At 47.8% G+C, this 19624-nt stretch overlaps 1 protein-coding gene across 2 annotated transcripts in view; it reads left to right on the forward strand.

Moving 5' to 3' along the window:
* Positions 1-19624, forward strand: part of LOC144761840 (uncharacterized) — a 364775-nt gene that overhangs the window by 129346 nt on the left and 215805 nt on the right. For both annotated transcript variants that reach the window (XM_078647067.1, XM_078647068.1), the window contains exon 2: positions 8596-8710. In XM_078647067.1, the coding sequence (XP_078503193.1) occupies positions 8605-8710 (106 nt within the window). In that variant the 5' untranslated portion in view covers positions 8596-8604. The remainder of the gene's footprint in view (positions 1-8595; positions 8711-19624) is intronic.

Below are 19624 nucleotides of genomic sequence, written 5' to 3' on the forward strand. Positions count from 1 at the left end.
GCCAGTGAGGGCAATTCCAGCCACAGTAGCCTGTCGTTGCCGCTGGTGACGGTACCCCGCCGCAGCACCAGGCCCACTGCAGCCTCACGGGCTAATGCTGAGGTGGAGGAAGTCGAAAGGCGACTGGGAGCGCCTGTCCGGAGGCACCACTGACTCTTCCTAATGTACCTGCAGGGCCATGCTGATGATACAAGCATGCCCTCATCACAAACATGGGGATGTATGAGTCAATACAGCACTCATGCAATGTAATAATAATATGACTACATTATTGTGAAAAAACAATAAGGTTTAATATGCACAAGTTAATCTGACTCATGTCATTATTTCATTTATCATGCATGAGTGAAGTGTCGGGTAAGGGGAGTGGGTGCACAAGAAACAGTTCATTGTGATATGGTTGCGGCGCCTGTGTCCTTCAGCAGGATTCTCCCCCGTGCATGATGCACATGTGCTGGTGGGCGGTTGTCCCCGTCCGACTCACTGCCAGAGATCTCTACAGGTATCCTCCACTTGGTAGCAATGTTGTGGAGTATTGCACACACGGCCACGATGCGGCAGCAGACTTTAGGCTGGTATTTGAGGGCCCCACCAGTCTTGTGTAGTATGCGGAATCGGCTCCTCAAAAGCCCAAATGTCCGCTCAATGCAATTTCTTGTGCGGATGTGTGCAGCATTGTAACGCTGTTGCTGTGGTGTGGCAGGGTTGAGGTATGGGGTGAGGAGGTACTCACGGAGACCGTAGGCGCTGTCACCTGAATGAAAGGAGCAGAGGGTGAGTGCATGTTATGCGCTGCTACATGGTCGCGATGTACTGTTTGTTGGCATGTGTACTTACCTAGAAGGTGTCCTTCGCCAAAGTCTCCCCTGGCCAGTCGTGTGTGCATGCCGCTGTGCCGGAATATGAACGAGTCATGTGTGCTCCCCGGGTATTGTGCCACTATGTCCTTGATGATTGTCTTAGCGTTGCAGACCATCTGGATATTCAGTGAGTGGTAGCACTTGCGGTTCCGGTACATGTATTCTGTTTGTGCTGGTGGGCAGATGTGGATGTGGGTACAGTCAATGCATCCAATGACATGGGGGAATTGCGCAATGTTGTAAAAATCAAGCTTGGTTTGATTCAAGTCCTGTTGGGTGGACGGGAATTTGATGTAATGGTGTAGCCGGGTCAGCATGGCCTCCAGGAAACTGTTTAGGCAGCGTGACATGGTGCTCTGGGAGATCCCCCCTGCAACGGTAACTATCCCCTGGAAGCTTCCCGAGGCTAGGAGGTGCAGGCTGCACAAGACCTGGACATGGGTGGGCACGGCATTGGTCCTCCTTGTTGGGTGCTGCATCAGGTCCCGGATGAGCTTGGTGATCATTTCCCCATTCAGCCGGTACTTTGAGTAGATTTGCTCCTCAGTTTGGCCCAGAAGTGTGATCCGCTGGCGGAAAATTCGCTCCTGGATCCTGCGTCTGTTCCTTGCTGCAGCCTGGAGCCCTCGCCGCCTAACCACCATGTATAGTCCTGGCATTGTGAATTTCCTCATGCTCCTACTGTGTCTCCTTAAGTGTGTTTGGTCAGGGTCGCACCAGTGGCTAGTTTTCGATTTTTTTTTTTTAAGGACTTCATGGTTACCACCTGGTTTGGGTTCTCCTTAATTTGCGCTTTTGTGGTTTTTCACAATTTGCAATTTTTGATGAATTTGGTTTGCGATTTTTTGCGATTTCGCTAAGTAAATTGCAGTTTCATTGGAATCTCGCTAATTCCAATTCGCTAAGGGGGTTCCACCTTGATTCTGCGATTTAATTTGCGAATTCTCAAAATATTTTTAGCGATTTCGCAAATTGTTATTTTTTCCTATCACGAATTGCAGATCATTCAATTACGATCGCAATAGCTAATTCGCAGCTATTGCGATCGCAATTTTGGATGATGAATCTGCCTGTTAGTCTTTTTTAACCGGCAGGTGAATTATCTTTATTGTTCAATTGTTTTGCAGTGTGCGCTGAAGTATTTTCAATCCAACGAGTTGACTTAAGAAAAAGACCTAAATGTTCCCCCTTTAGAAACAACAATGTGGATAATTCTTTCATTTCTATGCCTCTTAATGCCACCCGCATGAAGTAATCAGGGGCTCTCCGGCCCGACCCTCGAGCACTGTGCTGAGGGGGCCTCCTGGAGCTTGGGGGCCACCCACACCGCGGGGGCTGCGGGGGCCTGTGTTACGCCCCTGCTGAAGGTGCCAGAGGCGGAGAAGCACAAAATATGGCTGCGCATCAAGGAGAGAGTGAATGCTGTGGGAGTCACCCACCACAGCATAGAAGATCTGAAGAAAAGGTGGTACGACCTTCGGAAACGTACCAAGGAGCGCATAGCCGAAAGGGTGAAGGAAGCAGGTGGCACAGGAGGGGGACCATCGAAAGCACCCGCCAACACAGCCCTGGAGGACCTTGTTGAGGAGATGATCGAGCCCGAGGCAGTCGTGGGAGTCACCCAATTGGACACATCCGGCACAGCGAGTACACAACAAGGTAAGATGCATGCATTCGCTAATACTCTGCGTACTGTATATCCATGCACATACACCCAGGCAAATCACAGGGTGCAGGGAAAAGTCCTTTCCACATTTTCTCTCATACACATGAAGCATCATGGGAGTGGTAGTCATGTGAGCCAAGTGGCCATGGATAATCATCAATGCATAATAAAACATAACAGCACTTCATGGCAGACGGTTTGTTTGAATCAGTGATTTATTATGTACAAAGTAGGCCATGTGAGAAACAGATTTAGTAACAAACAAGACTAACACCACTGTTTCACACACAGATACAGCTCAGGTAGACTCAGAGGACAGTGACCGCCTCATCATCTCTGAGACACCTGCAGAGACGGATGTAGAGACCCCTGTGGACCTTGAATGAATGTACACCACCCCCATCACCAAAATGCAGGGCACATGTACCCGCACTGCAAGAACTGGAATCAGAGCTGACTCCAGCACACACAACTGTCCCCAGCCAGCCACGTGCGTGTCTCTTCACCAGCTCCAACACCAGCACAGGTCCGACTAGGACAACGGCACAGGCCCAGGACCCGTATTGCGGCCGATGTTGAACAGGCTCCAAATGTATATGGCAGCGTCGAGTCGCAGATGCTACATGTGCAGCGCCTACATGAGAAACACATGGGCACAATCAACATGCAGATCTCCAAGCTGGCCAAAAACATAAGCACTATGTCAGACTGTGTGTGTGACCTCACTACAGTTGTTGCGGCGGGAAATCGACAGACAAACCAGAGCCTACAGGAGCTCACCCGTGCCGTTCTGGCAGGACAGCGCACTAAGCATCGGAGGCATCGCCAGAGTTTGCTACATATATCAGCTAATACAAGGGCCATAACCAAGCTCAGCAACACCACTGCGGTATTGGCACGGTGCTCCACGTCATTGCAGATTCGATCCGGGCCATTTCTGTGGGGATGTTGCAAGGGCCTTAGGCCATGTGACCACTGCTGTGGAACACCTCCAGTCTGGGACTGTGATTGCCAGCAACTTGGAAGGGAGGAGGGTAGTGAGGAGGCATCGAGCTTCAGTAGTGTGTCTGTGCCAGTGACCACCAACAGGAGGCCCAGTTCGCGCAGCTCAACATCCACAAGCACACATCAGGCTGATGTTGCAGAGTCATGCGATAGGAGGCTGGGGGTACGTGGCAAGAGGCGCTAGTCATTCATATCCACCTCTTTGGCCATGGTGGTCTAACCATGGTCCATTTCAACATTGTAATTGCCCTCCAGTGCTGTTACTAGTTTATTTTGACTTAATCAACCTATGCAATCACCGTCACAATTTTCAAAACATAAATCTTTTGTTTGACATGTGCTCATATTAATAAAACATTCACATTCAACGAATTCTTGTGATGGCTCATTCTTACCTACCTCAGAAATTATGTTGTGTGATGTGTGCACTTCTCCTCTGACCTTCGGCTGTGTTTGCCACATGTGCCTGTCAGTGTTGTGCGTGTGGTTGGTCATCACCATCATTGCATTCTCGTCCATCTCGATTGGTATGCCTTTTCTTGTGGCAATGTTGTGCAGCATGGCACATACAGCCACAATCCTGCAGCAGGTCTCGGGGTTGTACTGTAACGCACCACCAGTCTTATGAAGGACCTTGAAGCGACTTTTTAGTATCCTGAATGTCCTTTCAACCACATTCCTTGTGCTAATGTGTGCCGCGTTATAGCGCTGTTCCTGTGGTGTTGCTGGGTTAAGGTAAGGGATCAGGATGTATTCGCGCTGTCACCTACAGGATGGGAAACAAAAAGTTAGCCGCAGTAATGCAATCACATTTGGTATAATGATGTAACAAATAGGTATATGTATGTACCAAGTAGGTGTCTCTCTCCATATTCACCTGCGAGCAGACGCCTGTGGATGCCACTCTGGCAGAATATATACGAGTCATGTGTGCTTCCTGGAAATTGTGCTATGATGTCCGTTATTATATGCATAGCATTGCACACTACCTGGACATTGATGGAGTGGTAAGACTTCCTGTTTCAGAAGATGTACTCGTTGGCTGAGGGGGGACAGATGGGGACATGGGTGCAGTCAATGCATCCAATGACATGAGGGAATTGAGCCACCTGGTAGTCCTCTAGTTTGGTCTGATTCAACTCCTGTGGGGTTGTGGGTATGGATCATTGTCATCATGGCGTCAAGGAATTTCTGGAAGAAGCGTGAGAGTGCTCTTTGGGATACACCTCCGGCTACCTCTACGACCCCCTGGAAACTGCCTGACGCCAGTAGGAGCAGGCTACATAGGACCTAAACGTGTGCAGGAATGGCATTGGTCCTACGGGTCTGGGGCTGCAGTGGAGGTTCCAAATCTGCAATCAGGCGGATTATCATTGCACGAATCAGACGGTACTTATCGTATATTTCTTCCTCATTTTGGTGCAGCAATATTATGCGCACTCGGAATACCCTCTCCTTTATCCTCCTCCTGCGCTGGGCTGCTGCATTTATCCTCATCCTCCTTGCAAGCACGTAGAGGGCTGCCATTGTGAATGGCTTACGGGGTCTCCTGATGCATTTTGAAAGCTACGGCACCCGCGATTGAGCAGCCTTGGATTACTCACTTTCGGTCATCGTACCGGAAAACCCGAACGTCCCTATTCTCCCCACTGTGGTCCGATTGACGTTCCCTTGCTGGCAATTAGCTCACGGCTCTCCAGCGATCAATCCGTGCTCCGGTCCCACCGAAACACTCCTAATTCTCAATCAATCAATCAATCAATCAATCAAAGCATTTGTATAGCGCACTACTCACCCGGAGGGTCTCAAGGCGCTGGGGGGGGGGGGGGTCTGCTACTGCTCGAACAGCCAGGTCTTGAGCTGCTTCCTGAAGGCAAGGTGGTCCTGGGTCAGGCGGAGGTGGGTCGGGAGGGAGTTCCAAGTCTTGGCGGCGAGGTAGGAGAAGGACCTTCCCCCTGTGGTGACTCTTCGGATGCGGGGGACGGCGGCGAGGGCGGGGCCGGTCGATCGAAGCTGGCGTTTGGGAGCGTAGAAGTTGAGGTGGCTGTTGAGGTATCCTGGGCCTTGGTTGTGCAGGGCTTTGTGTGCGTGGGTGAGGAGACGGAAGGTGATTCTCTTGTTGACCGGGAGCCAGTGCAGGTCTCTCAGGTGTCCGGAGATGTGGTTGCGGCGGGGGATGTCCAGGATGAGTCGTGCCGAGGCGTTCTGGATCCGCTGGAGTCTCTTCTGGAGTTTGGCGGTGGTTCCGGCATAGAGGGCGTTGCCGTAGTCCAGTCGGCTGGTGACGAGGGCCTGGGTGACCGTCTTCCTGGTCTCGGTGGGGATCCACCGGAAGATCTTGCGTAGCATGCGTAGGATGTTGAAGCACGACGAGGAGACGGCGTTGACTTGTCTGGTCATGGAGAGGGAGGAGTCCAGGATGAAGCCCAGGTTGCGTGCATGGTCTGTTGGTTTGGGTGCGCTGCCTAGGGCGGGGGGCCACCAGGAGTCGTCCCAGGCGGAGGGTGAGGAACCCAGGATGAGGACTTCCGTCTTGTCCGAGTTCAGTTTTAGGCGGCTGTTCTTCATCCATTTGGCTACCTCTTTCATCCCTTCGTGTAGGTTGGCTCTGGCGGTGGCGGGGTCGTTGGTGAGGGAGAGGATCAGCTGGGTGTCGTCGGCGTAGGAGATGATGTTGAGGTTGTGCTGGCGTGCGATGGCTGCGAGGGGACTCATGTAGACGTTGAAGAGGGTTGGGCTGAGCGAGGAGCCTTGAGGAACGCCGCAGATGACTTCGGTGGCTTCTGATCTGAACGGGGGGAGGCGGACTCTCTGTGTCCTTCCGGCGAGGAAGGAGGTGATCCACTCCAGTGCCTTCTCCTGGATTCCGACGTTGCTGAGGCGCTGTACTAGGGTACGGTGGCAGACCGTGTCGAAGGCCGCGGAGAGGTCTAGGAGGATGAGGGCCGCTGTTTCTCCGTTGTCGAGCGGGGCTCGGATGTCATCGGTTGCTGCGATCAGGGCGGTCTCGGTGCTGTGGTTGGCCCGGAAGCCGGATTGCGAGAGGTCGAGGGATCCGTTCGTCTCGAGGAAGGCGGCCAGCTGCTTGTTGACGGTCTTCTCGATGACTTTTGCGGGAAACGGGAGCAGTGAGATGGGTCGGCAGTTCTTGAGGTCGGTGGGGTCGGCTGATGGCTTCTTTAGTAGGGCGCTGAGTTCGGCGTGCTTCCAGCTCTCCGGGAAGGTAGCGGTGTTGAAGGAGGTGTTGATGGTGTCCCGCAGGTGGGGTGCGATGACAGCGTCGGCCTTGTTGAAGACGTGGTGAGGGCAAGGGTCGGTCGGAGATCCGGAGTAGATGGAGTTCATCGTGCGGATGGTGTCTTCGGTGCTGATCGGGGTCCAGGCGCGGAGGGTGGTGGTGGGGGGCGGTAGTTCGGTCGTGGCGTGCGTCGGTTGAGTGCTGAAGCTGTTGTGTATGTCCGCGATCTTGTTGTGGAAGTAGGAGGCGAGGGAGTTGCAGAGGTCTTGCGAAGGGGTGATGTCGTTGTTTCCGGCGTTGGGGTTGGAGAGCTCTTTAACGATGTTGAAGAGTTCCTTGGTGTTGTGTGCGTTGTTGTCCAGTAGTTCCTTGAATGCAGTTTTCTTGGTGGTGTGGATCAGTTGGTGGTGTTTTCGGGTGGCGAGCTTGAGGGCAGTCATGTTGTCCGGTGTTGGGTCTCTGCGCCAGGCTTTCTCAAGGGCTCTGCAGTCCTTCTTGGAGCTCTTGAGTTCGTCGGTGAACCATGGGGCTTTCTTGCTGCCGGGTCTTCTAGGCGGGGTCCTCAGAGGGGCGAGGTCATCTGCGCAGTCGCTGATCCACTTCGTGAGGTTGGTGGCCGCTTGGCTGGGGTTCGTTGCGCTGGTGGGTGGGTTCTTGCTCAGGGAAGTCGCGAGCTGGTCGGCTGTGATCTTGTTCCAGTTTCTCCGTGCAACCTGTTGCTGTTGGTGGTGGATCGTGGTCCTTTTGAAGCTGAAGTGGACGCAGCTGTGGTCCGTCCAGTGGAGTCCGGTGGCGTGGCTGAAGGCGATGTCCTTGCTGGATGAGAAGACGGGGTCGAGTGTGTGTCCGGCGTAGTGGGTGGGGGTGGTCACCGTGTAACAGTCAAAACGAAATTCCCTTGATCCGGCACACACCAAGCCTCGATTTTGTTGGCTTGCCTAATGGCAAATGAGGCTGTTTTACTATTAGGCATACATTACATGTCCTGATGAGATCTGTACAATGTGGTAAACGGATCGAAACGCCGTCAACAGCTATGTGCACCATACACACATGGAATGACTAATATGACCTTTAAAAGTGTGAAGGTGTCAATATTGTTCTGTTTCATAATCAAAACTGTGCAATTAACAAGTTTACAGAACACTATGCTTTTTGCCTATAAGCCCTTTTGTGTGTTTTCCTTTTAATTGTTCCCCTTTCCTGATATTTTCTGTGTGATAAACTGGGTGCAGGCTTGTGCCCTTTCTTGTATATTGTGTATGAATTATGTCTTACATTGACTGAAAAGTAAACACTAAGACCTCTGCCCGGCTGGGTATGTCATTTTCAATATAGTAACGACTTCGTCTATATTCATTGATTAAGTATTAATGCTTGTAAAGGACCACTGTTGCCTTAATAGTATTGACTCCCAAGGTCCCTTGCTGACTTCTTTGGGTTCCCTTGTTGTTCTTAGTAAGTGTCTTTTACTATGGCCTGCTGTGGGGGGTATGCGTAGGTGGGGGTGGAGCGGGGGTAGGGTATGGGGTTTTATTGTGTGTGTGTGTGTGTGTACATTGTTCTATAGGCATGTGTCTAAACAATGATAAAGATTTTTATCTCTCTACCCTACCTAACTAAAGAATATTTTATTGTAAAATTGTTATCCTGACCTACTTTTTGGGTTGAATCTTTGTTCCTCACAGTATGCTTTTTTGTAGGTCAATGTTGCAAAACTATAATTCACAGATTTTCAAATAGTTGATTAATACTGTTTTTAATGGTGTCAATGCAAAGAAGTACAAAGCATGACAATTACAGCATGTTTTTGATTTTTGTTTTAGCATCTTATAATGGCTCAGCACGATAAGGGGAAGATTTTTCTAATGTTTCTGTCCCTTGCTGTCTACATTGTTACGGTGGCATTTAATGCAGGAGGTGGGGCAGGAGCATTCAAAGGTAAGACACCTATGGAAAAGCAAACCTTCTTAACGTCTCAGGAAATGCATTAAACACCTTTCATGTGAGCATTCATTCAGTATGCCTTTTTTATCTCCAGGGTGTGAGAATACCATCCAGGACATTTTAGTGTGTGAAATTTGAGTTAAAAATGTTTATGAAGTTAGCCATCCTAAATTGACCTATTGGTAAATTATACGCTATGAATTCTGTTTTGAGGAAGTGCAAAAGAAAAAGTCAAACAGTAGTTGCACTTGAGTTCAGAAATTAAAAGCTCAAAGGAACAAGCTAACATAATGTGAACGAGTGTGCGCAATACTGTAAATGTTTATGCACAATCTGTGATGCCAGGCCTTAGAATAGCTAGCTTAGTGCTTCATTTATTAAGGAATGTGCTAGGACTCAAACCTTTCTTAAAGCACTGGCAAATGAGGGGAAACATTTACAACGCACCTGTTACAACGCAACTGCCTTTACATCACATGCCATTACAACGCATGCCATTACTATGGATGCCATTACAACGCATGCCATTACAACGCATGCCATCACAACGCATGCCATTACAACGCATTATATGGTAAGTAATGTTTTTTTTTTTAGTTTTAGGGTGGATATGGGTTTTGGGGTACGTGGGGATAGTATTTTTACCCCTACACTATTCAACAGTTACCTTACAGTTGCACTCACTGGAGTGGGAATAGTAATGTTTACCCCTCCACTATCCAACACTTACCCTACTGTTGCACTCACTGGAGTGGGAATAGTAATTTTTACCCCTACACTATTCAACACTTATCCCACTGCTGCCCCAAAAGTATTATGCATTGTAAAGGTATGCGTTGTAATGGTATGCTTTGTAATGGTAGTTTCTAAAAATGCGTTGTAATAGCATGTGTTGTAAGATCATGTGTTGTAATGGTAGTTGCGATGTAAAAACCGCGTTGTAACGGCATGGTTTGTAATTGTTTGTGTTGTAATGTCATATATTCCCAAATGACAGGCTTGCCAAATACCATGGCTGTCTAGAGTTGACACAACACCATGCATATTTCTTCCTCCACCCCAGACTGCCTATCTGCTTATCTCACTCTTGGAGCCTCTTCTTCCTTCATCATTGCTTTCGCCTTTTCTCACTATTTTTAATATATTTTTTATCCTTCTCATTTCTCTCTTTTCTGCTTTTCTCTTTCGTGTTCTGGGTCAAAGTCTGATGACTAAAGTAAGTCTTGGTTCCTGGATGACTGCAGGGGACCACCACCATTTGCTTCAAAACGTAAGAATTGATCTACACTAGTACACAAAAGATAAGTCAAAGCAGTGTAGGCCCTACCGTTGTACAAGTGTATCGTACTAAATATCATCAGTGATTCCACACTCAACTTTTCATGGCCCCACTGCCTAGAAGCCACAACTATTCAAATTACACCACAAAAATTAGTAAAGGAGCGTCCACTATATTGTTTTGTTTAAGCCCAAATTCAGGCAATCCAATATTAACAACTATAACAATGATGAACAAGAAGTGATATTCAATTATCAGGAGTCTCAAGAATGTGTCCAGTAACCAACTTTTGTAATTTTTCAAGTCAAGAAATGTTCCAGTCAGCCCAGCCAACGCGTTTCGTCCTCTATGGACTTCATCAGGGTTGTGCTTTCTAAACTTGTGTGACTTTTAAGTAGCAAAAAGTATGGCCTCCTGTTTCTGTGTCTTCATGGGTAATAAACCCCTTTTCGGGTGGAGAAGTACCCTCTAAATCATCTTCCTCCTTCGTGCGTCAGGGCTCGAGTGTCACGGAAAACTGCCTAGTCCGCCCTCAAGGATGGTGGCCGTATTGATGACCTGCAAGCCCAACCTATTTGCTGTTGTTTGAGAATCTTCAGTCATGTGTTCCTGTGACTGGGGGTGAGTGTCTGAAAAGTTTCAGCGCTTCGTCCATCATCTTCTTGTGTTTGCTTTGTTTGCCCTAAGTAGGAAGGGTATGCCCAGACGTGGGTCCCTTGCTCACTTTGCCACTGGATTCAAGCTTGCCTGTCTGAAGAAGGATGTTACTAGAAACCGGTCACAGGATGCTTCTTTCCGGTTCAGGAAAGACCTGGCTTGGCAGTTCGGGCTGGGCTGTTCCCATGAGGCACAGGGTCAAGGTAGCTTGGTCTGAACTGGGGTGGCGAAGTGAGCTAAAGAATGATGATGGATTCAACCCAGATCTGTGACTGGGGGTGAGTGTTTGAAAAGTTTCAGCGCTCCGTCCATCATCCCCTTGTGTTTGATGTGTGCCTGTCACGTCTGGACAGCCCTGGCCTCTCGAATGTAGAAGGGATCTGACTATCCTGAAGGATTAGCCATGAGCGCCTAAGCCTGATCTTGTTTTAGGGTGCCTCACAGGACCTTCCCAGGGGCACACCCTGCCATTTTCAGTCATCCATCTCACTAGAGGCAACTTCCCATTGTAACAATCTCTCTCTCTCCACTTCAGAGTCAACCAATCTTCCATGGACATCCTGTCTCCATAAGACTTCAGCCACACCTGTATATCTACCCATGCAATCGCTCTCTCACACAGGCAGCTGGCCCTTCCTATGAAGTGATCAGACCACACCCACCTTCTTGTTGGTAGAGGATCCCACTGTGTTATCCCACCCCTAGTTTGTTGCAAACATAGGTTCACCTAAGTAGATAACCAAGAGCAAGCACCCAGTACAGATTTGTTTTCATAATAACAATACAGGCATTTGTATTGCTGTTCTTGCATCTCTTACTCACTCTGAAGCGAGTGACCCCTACTTGTGTAACGAAGTTCTAGTTGGCTTAGATAGTGATCACTGCATATGTGATTCATTTGGACTTATTGCAGGTCCTTCCTTTCCTCATCTAGATTGCCAAAATGTACAGATGAGTTTGTGGCCTGGTGAAGCAGCCTCTAAAATTATTTCATAACTCTGTGAGGCCAAGTATTCTGCATTTGTGTGTGTTTTTGTTAATTCAGCGGTGATCCTAAACATTGCAAGCAGATTGCTATTTATAATTTGCCAAAATATGGATATTTGGTATAATACCTAAAGAAACCCACCAATTATAGCATGTGTGTAAAAGTTGGCCAGTTTAGCTTTTATGGGTGTGGTGGAATTAATCTACATGGGATTATGGGCTTTTCTGCCATTTCTTGCCCCTTGTGTGCCTGACTGTTGGTGTCTTCATTGTCTTATTTTGGGATGGGTTGTGCTGCCGTTTATTTTTTTGCTTCAGAATGGGCTCTGTGCATGTGTGATACGGAAGATAGGTGCGATATGGAGGCTTGAGAGATACGTGTAATGTGGAAGACACGTGTGATACAGTAGCATGTGTGATATGGAGAGGTGCCATCATGTTCTTGGGTGCAGATGTTTTTCATCTGTACATCTTCCTACAGTCGGATGGTGTTGTCAATCATCTGCACTATGAAAACCGTACATGCACTGTCACCTGCAGTCATCTTTATGAATGTTATTTGCTTGTATGTGAGCAGGAGAAGTTATATTTTACCATATCAGCCCATAAATGCTATTGTGAGGTAGACTAGGTTCTGAGAGTAATGAACTGTCAGATATGGCATAAGGCTAAACCCACAATAGACTTTTTAGGTGTGGATAAGTGGCAGCTTTAGCAGTCTACTAGCCCCATGTAATAAAAATAATCATAAAAATACATAACATATATACGTACGTAGAGGGTCTTTGGGTTAGCCTTCTACTAGTAGCAAGTCACTCTGTTTCACATTGATCAGTGACCTCTCTGCTGACTTTATACCCACACCGTCATCCCACCAAAAAGGAGGAGAGTCTACACTGTGTGGAGCACTGGCAGGGCCCTCTGTTTTTACATTTCCAGGACTGTGAGTACCGGATTGATGAACAGCTTTTCCTGGGCTATGCTGGTTTCAAGAAAGGCAACGTGATTAGGAGTGGACTGTTTCTCAGTGAGTTGTGCTTTGCATCAAAATTGTGTGTGCCTTTGCCAAGAAAGAGCTTCTCTAGAGCACCAGGGCTTATAGCACCCTTGGCAAGCACTGCTTCTTTTGCATTATCTGCTAGGCTGCAATGTAGGCTTCAGTCCTTACCATCCCTATGCATTATTGCCTTGCCACTGAAGACTGCGGGCATGGCCATTTTGCCAGATCCGTGCTGCAATTATCCCGATTTGATCATCTCTTCAGATCTGCCACTATAGCAATGCTTCTTGGGTAATGATTCAAGAGGTGCAGAATCTGCAGTTAGAAGTATCCATCAGGAAAAAAAGGTACTTACATTTAGTAGCAAGCTATCAGGTGGATACTCAGTCTGCCTCTTTGTACCTTCTCACCAATCCCATTCACCTCACCATTCAGAAGTGTAGTGATACATTTGACAGTGAATACATTTCCCAAGTGAGTTTCGTTACTGGAAATTCCATCAATATCTTCGTCCTTGTTGCCGCATCTGAGAGCATGAAAAAAAGGGTGAGGAACTGATGATATCTACGTCGTGGATAGGGTGGAAACTACCTGAGCTTTGTGCTCCAGGTCCTCACCAAACCTGGAAATATAGCCAGCCAACTCGAGATGTTAATAAATATGCTGATCTGGGAGCCCTGAGAGTGGGGAGAGGCGCTATTAATGGAAATTTAGATGCAACAAGCTTGCCTGGCTGAAAAGAGCTCAGATGAAACTCAAAGTGCATGTGACTGGCAAATCCAAGATGGCCACAGTGGTGCACATCATCCGTCAAGGCTTCCGACCTGGACTGAACAGGTTCTAAGCAGTGATGGGATCAGCACTACAAACTTCAGGTGTACCCGAGAGGGGGTGCAGCGTTACTTCTTGAAGAGCCATCATGAAGGAGAAACCCAGGTAACAATGCTATGAGCTGCACCATGTGGGAGAGAAGGGCCCTGACATGGGAAATACTCTTTACAATGCAGTCAGAACTACGCAATACCATTACCATGCAATGCCTTTACCATGCATTGCATTCACAATGCATGCCTTTACCACAAATATGCCGTTACCATCCAAGCCTTTATAATGCAAGGTAAGTATAATTAAGGTAAATGTTTGTGTGTGTGTGTGTGTATATGGGGTAGGTAGAAGCACTGTGTGGTAAGGATGACTTTATGGTTGAGGAGTGGGTAAGGGTATTGAATGGTAAGAGTGTCACTATGGTTTAGGGGTCAGTAGGAAAATGCATTGGTAAAGTCCCCCCAATTGGAAAAAAAGGATATATATATATATATATATATATATATATATATATATATATATATATATATATATATATATATATATATATATATATATATATATATATATATATATTCACTCCAACACTTCTCACCGACTGGTAGAAGGACAAAGGACACAGCAGGGGTATCACTGGGGATCAAAGGCTGCTTTATTAGGTGAATTTCGGCAGACCGGTTTCAGCAAGTAGCTTTTCTCAATGCCAGCAGTCTCTGTAACGTTTCCCACCAATCGTTTTTGAAGTGTAGCCCCTCCCAGTGGAATGAGGCTCACCTGCGCTGGATACATCTTCGCGCTGCGCAAATCCTGAGGACTACCAGTCCCACAATGCAGCGTTAGGGTGTCCAGTGCTGGTGGAGAAACGTGATGAAATTAAAAGTTCACTCGCCATGTGTCCCCTTCTCTCGCCCATCAAGGCTGAACAGGCACCGGGTTGAAGGCGCAAATCCAGTGACGGCGTCTCGTCAAGCAGTCTTGACCCGCCGTTTGTACAGCGGCTTCGGTGCTTTGTAGGCTTCGATGGAGGGTCACAGCTTAATCCGATACCTCGGTTACTCTCAATACTTCCCATGTATTCCTGTGACCTGCTATATATATATATTTTGTTTCAAAGTTCCAACGCTCCTCCTGGGAGCGCCGCCCGTTGGCTGGTGGCGCGATTCCAGCTGGTAGAGCAACACCGGCAGTAAGATCAACGAAAAGCTGCAATAATACGCGCTCACAGATTCCTGGTATAACGGTTTATTTCAGGTTAGGTAACGCGTCTCGGATGCGTACTTCCTTGTTCACACACACACACACATATATATATATATATATATATATATATATATATATATATATATATTACCGCCAGTAGGTAGTTATAGTAAGAACCAAGTTTCCATAGGATGAGCATTTTCTGTTTTGCTTATAACTTTGGCGTAGTTTGATAAATCTTCATGAAATTTTACAAACTAATTCTATGTTCATATCAGCTCCTATGTTGAAAGTTTGGGGGTGATTCGTCAAGGAGGGGGCCAACACTTTTTTTCTCCCTGTTAATTTCCATAGGAAACTTTAGACAAGGCTACAGGTCGAACGGGTGAACGGAATTACCCCAAATTTGGCAGGGAGAAGAGTCTTGGTCTTTGGTGTAAATTCGTTCAGTAGTTTTGGAGAAATATCGAAATTTACAGATATCGATATTTGGGAATTCTGCCATCTGATTGGCTGGGGCGTTACGAGCACGAGCTTGCTGCTTATTGGCTGCGGGCGGTTGCCACTAGGAAGTGTTGGCTGCCATTTTGTGATTCCATTGAAGCGTGTAAGGGGAAAAAAAGGGCGAAAAGAGTAGGAAAGAGGAGGATAGGAGCACTGTAACCTCTGTGGGGGAGTGCGAAGCAAAGTAGTCACACCTACCGGTCTGAAAGTGCGGTGTTGCTCAGAGTGACATGGTGCTGAGATGAGATGCTGCTACACTCGGGTATGAAACCGAGAGCCTAAACCTTGAGCTCGTTGCTGTAAAGTGATGTGCTCTGGTCTTTGTAGCATATGTGTGCCAGTAGTGTTAGTAGGCGTTTATACCATACAGGGAGTAGGAAGCGAACTACTGACCGCTACCGTGCGTTTATACTATACCGTAAGTGGGAAGCGAAGAACTCACACGTACCGGTGTGAAGACTCGGGGATCAAACCGAGCTGGTTGCTGTAAAGTGATGGGCTCTGGGCGCTGTAGCATACTGGCCGCTGTAGTATAACTGTGTAAGTAGTGTTAGTTTGCGTTTATAGTATATAGGGAGTGGGAAGCTAACTACTCACCCCTACCGGTCTGAAGAATCAGGGATTAAACCGTGAGCCCATTGCTGTAAAGTGATGTGCTCTGGGCGGTGTAGCATACCTGTGGAAGTAGTGTTATTTTGCGTTTATACAATACAGGGAGTAGGAAGCAAACTACTCACCCCTACTGGTCTGAAGTCTCGGGGATTAAACTGTGAGCCTAAACCGTGACCTCATTTCTGTAAAGTGATGTGCTGTGGGCGGTGTAGCATACTTGTGGAAGTAGTGTTAGTTTGGGTTTATACAATACAGGGAGTGGGAAGCGAACTACTCACCCCTACCGGTCTCAAGACTCATGGATGAAAGCATGAGTTCATTGCTATAAAGTCATGTGCTTTGCGTAGTATTCCAATGTAAGTCATAGTAGAATGTTAGTATGTAATTCTATTAGAATGTAAGTATGTAATGTTAGAATGTAGGGCTGTCATGAGGGGAACCTTGGGTAGTTTGTACACGGTGCTGGAGAAGGCGGTTGCCTTGCTGTTTGCTCTTGTTGGTGGCTGTTTAAGCTGTCTTGTTTTCTTGCAATAAATGTACTTATCGGATCCACTGCTACATAAATTTGATGACGAGCGGGAGAAGGTGAAAAGAAGGCAGCACTCACCAATATTTCGAGCTTGCTTGCGTTGTGCTGAAGACCCGTTTTCTTCGTGAAGCTGTTTCTACTCATTCCAGGGTCGTCAGCTCATTGAACTATGTCATCCGACATCTGGTAGGATTTATATTTAAAATTTTGCGCTTCCTCTGCCTTTTCAGTACACTCTGGTCGCTGTACTACACGTGTGCAAGTAGTGTTAGTATGCGTTTATACTAATTCTGTAGTTATGCAGTAACCAATGCATCATGGTCCTAGGGAGCGCCACCTCCCAGGCGCAGCTCATACAATGTCCCAGGGTGTGCATCCGCAGGACATTTATGTTTGCTATTAGAGGGGGTGCATGGCATCCACCCTGTGGTAGCAAATCATTGTTTGTCCCGTTGAAGAGAGAGGAGGAAAACCTTGTATCACTTTATTAGAGCGGATCCAGATGGTAAAAATGGAGAAACACATGAAGCGGAGTCTCACCCGTTCATGTAAATGAGCCCGCTGGTGGGTAATGTTCCGGGGCCAATCCTATTATTATATTGCGGGATCTCTGCAGGATGGGGGACCTTAATCTCACATGTAAATGAGGAGCTGGAGGGCACATAGACATTTCGCAGCCAAGGGGATCGCCACCTCCACGGGTATTGTTTACTAATTGTTTGGGGGGCTTCGAGGCCAACTGAAGTCCGGAGATCGCCACCCTCCAGGGCTTTACTTAAATATGCAGGGTGGGCCTTGCAAGTCCCTGAAGCCTCGGTGGTCCTAGGCAGTGCCTTATTGGTTCTGTTGTAAAGTGATACACGCATATAACCCTTGCAGTTGTAGATTTACCCAGGCTTCATTTATGTAATAGTCTGTTGGTTTATATGTTTTCCCTCATAACCTACTATAAACAGACGATTTTCACAATAAACTACAATAAACTACAGACAAGTGTTGTCAGAAAAAGAAGACGTATACACTCACTTATTTATTGGTTAAAAAAAAACCTTTATTAAAACAAAACAAATAAATGGAAACGCAACTTTTTTACAACAAACAATAGTTTAACATGAAATAAGTGGGTGGGACTCCTCCAGAAGCAGCGTACAAAACCTGCAAGACAAAAACATAAGTATGAGTGCCATGTCCAAGAGAAAAAGAAAGGTAGTGAGAATGAAAGGAAGATAGTGGGAATCGGACAGAGAGGGAGGGGGTGGAAGGGAGAAGGGGGGGGAGAGTCAAAAGAACAGAGGAAGGAGGAGACAGAGCGTCGGCCTACTGCACCCAGCCCTCACTGTTCACACGTCACCCGTGTGTCTGGGACGCTGGGGTCCGCGAGAAAGAGTGCTGTCCAGTAAGTCCTTAAAATGAAACAGATATGAATGAGGCCAGAGATTACATTATTATCTACGGCAACATCACTTGCCTGCACCTGTGCACCCAGGCTGCTTCACCCCAGCCCCTTCTCCCGCACTGTGCTCAATTGCAGCTCCTGCGCACTGAGGTTTCACTGCTCACCTGCCACCACTGGTGTGTCCAACAACGTGCCGGTGCGAGCTCCAAGTCCGGGGTGCCTCTGTAAGGTTGGTACAGCAGGTCTCCGGTCAGGGACGGTGTCTTGATACCACGATAGAAGGCATCAGAATGCCCAGGGCATCCTCACGGAGTGAGCACCCGCTCCGCCCATTTTGGGACAACCAATTCAGTGTCTGAAAAGGGAGAAAAAATATAATGGTGGAAACGTCTGGAGGTTAATGAAGGTTTATTTTAAGCTTAATAGAGAAGACCAGTTAAATACATCCTTCCTTCTTGAAGTACGATCTACCAACTGTTAGTGGTAATCGTGGTTCAAAGAGTAGTTGGAGTGCACAAGAATACACAAGGTTAAATAATAATATGGTATGCCAACGTTCACATACAAAGGAACAGAGCGCATGCTAGAAGCATAATGTGCACGTGTAATGCAGTGGTGCAAGCCTGTGTGCATGTACACTAAGTAATCAGCTCAGTACAGTGCCCCAAAAGCCAACACCACGTGTTTGTAGGGCAGCGCTGCCCACTGACTCAGGCTTACAGTACGGTCCAGCAGGTCCTTAAAATGAGACAGAGATGTGACTGAATGAGGTCAGAGATCACATCATTACGCACGGCAACATCGCTTGTTTGCACCTGCGCAACCAGACTGAGGCACCCCACCCCGCCCGCAGCACTGCGCTCAACACGTGTCTGTTGGGCAAAGCTGCCCACTGGCTCAGGCCTACAGTACGGTCCAGCAGGTCCTTAAAATGAGACCGAGATGTGACTGAATGAGGTCAGGGATCACATCATTACGCAGGGCAACATTGCTTTTTTGCACATGCGCACACAGGCTGATGCACCCCACCCCTCCCGCAGCACTGCGCTCAAGACGTGTCTGTAGGGCAGCGCTGTCCGCTGGGTCAGGGCTACAGTACGGTCCAGCAGGTCCATAAAATTAGACAGAGATGTGACAGAATGAGGTCAGAGATCACATCATTGCGCATGGCAACTTTGCTTGTTCGCACCTGCGCACACAGGCTGATGCACCGCACCCCTCCCACAGCACTGTGCTCAACACGTGTCTGTAGGGCAGCGCTGCCCGCTGGGTCAGGGCTACAGTACGGTCCAGCAGGTCCTTAAAATGAGACAGAGATGTGACTGAATGAGGTCAGAGATCACATCATTACGCACTGCAACATCACTTGTTCGCACCTGCGCAGCCAGGCTGATGCATCCCACCCGACCTGCAGCACCGCGCTCAATTGCAGCCCCTGTGCACCCAGGCCCCACTGCTCACCTGCTGTCATTGTTGTGTGTCCAAATACCACGGGCAGCAGTGTTCACAATTCAGATGCAGTGTTGTTTGCAGAATGGTGTACACCTCATGGATCCCTTTCGAAACATGACATCCAGTAGGGTTCACAATTCATGTCCAGTGTTGATTGCCAGGATGGGGTACGCCTTATGGATCCCTTTTTTTATTGCGCATTGTGATATGCTAGGTGGATGCGGCCATATCACCTGAGGCAGTGTGGAAGAACTGGGACATGTGGTGTTTTCATTATCCTATTTATATGTACGCAAAATGGGCTTGGCTTGCGTATGCCAGGCCAGATTAGTGGTGTGAATAATTGTTCCGGGGACCTGGGCGTTGTTCAGTTCCTGCCTGGCCAGGAAGTGTACTTATGTGTGTTTCTGTGGCAGTTTTGATGTTGCAGAATGCGCAATTTATATTAATGTATCATGTACCGGGAG

Source organism: Lissotriton helveticus, chromosome 6 (assembly GCF_964261635.1).
Source record: "Lissotriton helveticus chromosome 6, aLisHel1.1, whole genome shotgun sequence".
Taxonomy (NCBI): domain Eukaryota; kingdom Metazoa; phylum Chordata; class Amphibia; order Caudata; family Salamandridae; genus Lissotriton; species Lissotriton helveticus.